A 4294-nucleotide genomic window follows, 5' to 3' on the forward strand; every position below is an offset into this window, starting at 1 on the left:
CCGAGCTGCACCTCTACCATATCCACTGAGGTTGCAAAAGCAGATGGTCTCGTCGATGGTCAGGTGGCCATCACGGTGCAGAACGCGGTAGTGGATGACTTCGCGGTGGAAGCTCACGCAGAGCACGTAGTCCCCGGGATGCCGCACCGACTCCCGCACCAAGAACAGCCCATCCTCGGGCGGCTGCAACAGCTGCACCGCCTTCTGGCACGAGATCTTCCCGTGGAACCACCTGCAGTGGCGGGAGGGCGGGTTGGGCCGGGCGGGCCGGGCCCTCCGGATCCCTCATCCCTGGGCCAACCCCACCACTCACGGCATGAGGCTGAGCTTGGGATCCGCTGAGAGGGCCTCACGCTCCCGCAGCGCACCCGCCGCCAGCAGCCCCTCCTGCCCGCTGGCGTGGTGCTTGGCTCGGTACCAGCTCTTGCTCTGCCAGGGAGGGAGACAGGGGTCGGCATCGGGGGGAGGAGAATGGGGGGGTTCCTGACTGAGTCCCATCTCCAGGCCCTCTGGCCACAGCTCACCTCACAAGCCTCCAGGATGGTGACCATGTCGCCCTTGTGGAAGGCCAGCTCTCCAGGCTTCGGGCGCGTGTGCTCACACTTGGTGATGCATTGGGTGCCTGGGGCCCAGCGCCTCTGGGTGGGAGGCATAGGGAAGAGGGCCAAGGTGACATGAAGGAGATGCCCCAGGGAGAGGAAGATTGGATTGAGACAGAAGAGAGAGGGAGAAGAGGAGGTAAGACAAGGGAGCAGCCAGCAGAGATAGATTAGTCACAAATGGAGGGCACCCAGGACAGGTCAGGAAGAAAAGGTGAAGGAAATGCAACACCAAATGACAGAAAAGCCAGAAGACATCAGCTAAAGGGGGCGTGGGTCAGAGTACACCCTCCCTCCCCATGGAGTTGAGGGCCTGTGGACGTGGACTGAGCTGAGCAAGGGCCAGGGATACAGGCGTCCAGGTTGGGGGTACTCACTGTGGGCATCCTGACTGAGATGGGCCGGAGTGCCAGGCCTGGAGAAAGCCAGGGTTCACCTGGAGAGGGGACAGAGACCAGCTGGAGGGCAGATGCAAGCCAGGCTGGGGCTCGGGGGCCATCGCTACCGCTGCCAGCCAGGCCGGGTGGAGGCAACAGCCAGAGGCATGGGGGTGGGGGAGTTACAAATACTGGTTCTCCAGGCCCCTCTGGGAAGGTGGTCTTTACCGAGGGGTGTTCCTTAGCTGAGTCAAAGCCATTAAACATCAGTGAAGAAACCGGGAGCCTAGCCCTACCATTGTTCCCAAAGGAAACTGAGGACCAGCATGGGCACAGAGCAAGTGGCCACAGGCTGGGGAGGAGGGACACGCCTGGTTCAGGCCCCCGCAGCCCACACGGCGCCTGGGGAGCCCGGTGCCACCTCATCGCGCCTGGTTCTTCCTCTTTTCTGGAAGAGCAGGGCAGGGAAATACGGAATGATTCAAGGTCATTGTCAAGAAACTCTGAGCCTACAGTGGGACAGTGCAGCCCTGCTGAGCTTGCGGGGCTGGCCAGCTGGACCTCTCTAATCCCTCTACCCCACCCCCAGTCCCTCATTGCTGCTTGGGTGAGGATTTTCCCACCCCTACCTCCCCCTTCAACCCCACCACAGGTGGCTGGGCCCGTGGGGCGGGTTCCAGGGTAAGTCTCTGCTCCTCCAGTGTGCAACCCCGTAAATACCCAGCCCTACATGTCCTCACACACATACTGATCCATGTACACACAAACACACAGAGAAACACACGAGGCGTGGACACAGGTACCCACAGACCCGCAGGTATGCAAGCAAGGGCACGTCCCCCCTAGGGACAGGTGTACACACGCGTCTACAAATGTGTACACACACACAGGTGCTCAGACATCTGGAAACGTATCTGTGTCTCCCTCCCGCCCCTCCCCACCCCCAAACACACACACTTGAACACCTGGGCGCCATACGTTGGGCCACCCGGACAGAGCTACACGCAAGGCCGTGCACAAGCATCTGTCACACGCGCACATCCCTCCACGTGGACGCGCGGATACACACACCAGGGGCTCCCAGATGCGCACACCCTACACCCAGGAAAATACCCTGCACCCGCCCCGGATCGCCTCGGACCACCGCCGCCCCAGCCTCGACCCGCCGCGCGCCCCGGACGCGCACACTCGTGCGCACACCACACGGGTCCCTGGGGTGCACGCCCAGGCCTCCCGGGAGCCCTCCAAACCCCCGCGGGCTCACCCACATCCCCGCCGCCCGCTCACCTGCTCAGAGGGAGTCTCCGGGCCGCGCCCCGCCCCCGCCCCCACGAAGGCCCCGGCGCCCTGGCTGCGCACCCCCAGGCGGCCCTGGCAGCACAACTTGGAGCAAGTTCCTCCGTTTCCTCATTTTGGGCGGGGTGAGGTGGGCTGGGGTGGGGGGAGCCGGAGACTGCGGCCTGGGGAGGCCCCCGCGGGTCCTAGCGCCGGCCGGTCGTCCTACGCTCTGCTCCGCGCGCCGGCCCGCGGCCCCTCCCGCTGGCCCGGGCGGGGACTGGAGGCGGCCGCCGCTCCACACCGCTTCCTGGCCCTGAAGCCGCGGGGCGCGCACCTTCCCCTCCCACCCCGCCCCCATCCCGGAAGGAAAGGCCTTGGAGCTTGGAGCAGGTGCCGCAGCGCGCGCCCGGAAGGGGTGAGTGAGTGAGCTGCGTGTCCGGGAGTAAGCACTCCGCGACTCCACGCCCTCCGTCACCTCTTCCGCCTGCGGAGGCCCCTTTAATGAATTACCTGTCGTTGTGAAGGGCTGCCGGTGCCTGGTGCAGAGACAGCGCTCCAAATATGTCCACCGCTATATCGCGATGGTCGTCATCATCATTAAGGGAACATTGGAGCCAGAGGGAAAGATGTCCTGTGGCTCTAGAGGCCGCAGGTGGAGCAGCCCTCCTTTGGAGAATCACGGTGGGGCCTGACAGGGGCCCACCCGCTGTGCGGGAGGCAGGACTGCCCCTGTCCCGGCCCCCACTTCTCCCTCTGTGGGGCCAGGCAGCACTGACCGCCCTCTCACAGGACAGCTGGACGAGCCCTGGATGACCCTGCACCGGGCCTGGCCCCAGCGAGGGCTCCGTGGGCTCCCTCACCGCTCCTTCTACTGCAGGAGTCCACTTGGAAGAAGCTAATCTTGGGAGAGCGATGAACCAAGATTCCCAGATAACCTGGTCCCCTATTAACCTTGTTACTCCCAACGGCTTAGTGCAGTGGTTCTCAACCTTGGCTGCACATTAGAATCACCTGGCTTAGTGGCTATGCCTCCAAGGCATCATGGGGTTTCTGGGAATAGTGGACCGCTGCTGAGAGTCACAGAACATCCATGTTATGGAATATTATGCACAAAAACTAGGAAACTATTTAGGTGCTAAAATCTACCATTGTTGAAAACCACCAGCACCAGGATGTGACAGTGCAAACAGCACGATCCCGTTATGTCATACAGGAGAGGAAAGTTCTAGAAGGGACCCTCCACTGGCAACACGGTTATCCTCAGCGAGGGAAGTGGGCAGGAGGAGAGGGTCGGGGAGGGCCGCTCCTGCCTGGTGGTGTAATTTATTCGCGGTGGTAGTGTTTGCACAGAGGAGCCTCTGAGAACAGTCCTGCTAAGCAGGGCTCCCTGCTCCACAGATCCGGCGGTGGGCTAGTCCCAGGGTCCGCCCCCACCCCCTGCCTCCCAGCCACCAGCACAGGGCTGGGATCCTGCAGCTGGCATTCTGTCAGGTGATGAAGACCCACCATATAAGGCAAACCATCATCACTTGCCAGAAATAGAAATGCAACATCAAAATAGCCAAAGCAGAAACCGACAGCATCATTAGATTCTCACCAGAGACTGCTGCTGCGGCCCCAGACCCCACGGGGGAGGCCTGCCTTCTCTGTGCTCGGCAAGGACAGCATCCAGGATGTTAAGATGCCCTGGCCCCCTGGAGACTTTCTCCTTGACACAGTCTGAGAGACGGGAAGAGTATCTGACCCGGCTGCCTTTCTCCCTCTGTGAGTGGATACTTAGTGTCCGAGTGATACCGACATCCTCCCCAGGACCCTCAGGGGTCCTTGTCCCATGGTCAGAGGAAGCAAGTGTGAGACAGGGGAAGGATAGACTTAAGGAGACAGTGTCAGGTGCCCGAATCTCCTAGGGCTGGCCCAGGGTACAGGGAGCCCCCCAAGGTGTGGACAGGGGCACTGAGCTGCGCCGAACTCTAAGGGTATAAATTTGAGCCCAGTTTATTTAAGTCAGAACTATTGAAGGGGTGAGCTCCCCATCCCTGG

The 4294-nt window shown here is 61.7% G+C and overlaps 1 protein-coding gene across 1 annotated transcript in view; it reads right to left on the reverse strand.

Moving 5' to 3' along the window:
- Positions 1-2397, reverse strand: part of MATK (megakaryocyte-associated tyrosine kinase) — a 7196-nt gene extending 4799 nt beyond the window's left edge. Inside the window, exons 1-5 of the mRNA XM_023746825.1 lie at positions 2336-2397; positions 977-1014; positions 525-638; positions 314-429; positions 18-232 (exon numbers count right to left, since the gene is read on the reverse strand). Of these exons, the coding sequence (XP_023602593.1) occupies positions 18-232; positions 314-429; positions 525-638; positions 977-1014; positions 2336-2387 (535 nt within the window). The 5' untranslated portion in view covers positions 2388-2397. The remainder of the gene's footprint in view (positions 1-17; positions 233-313; positions 430-524; positions 639-976; positions 1015-2335) is intronic.
- Positions 2398-4294: the final 1897 nt, after the last annotated feature.

Source organism: Myotis lucifugus, unplaced genomic scaffold (assembly GCF_000147115.1).
Source record: "Myotis lucifugus unplaced genomic scaffold, Myoluc2.0 scaffold_737, whole genome shotgun sequence".
NCBI classification, from domain to species: Eukaryota; Metazoa; Chordata; class Mammalia; order Chiroptera; family Vespertilionidae; genus Myotis; species Myotis lucifugus.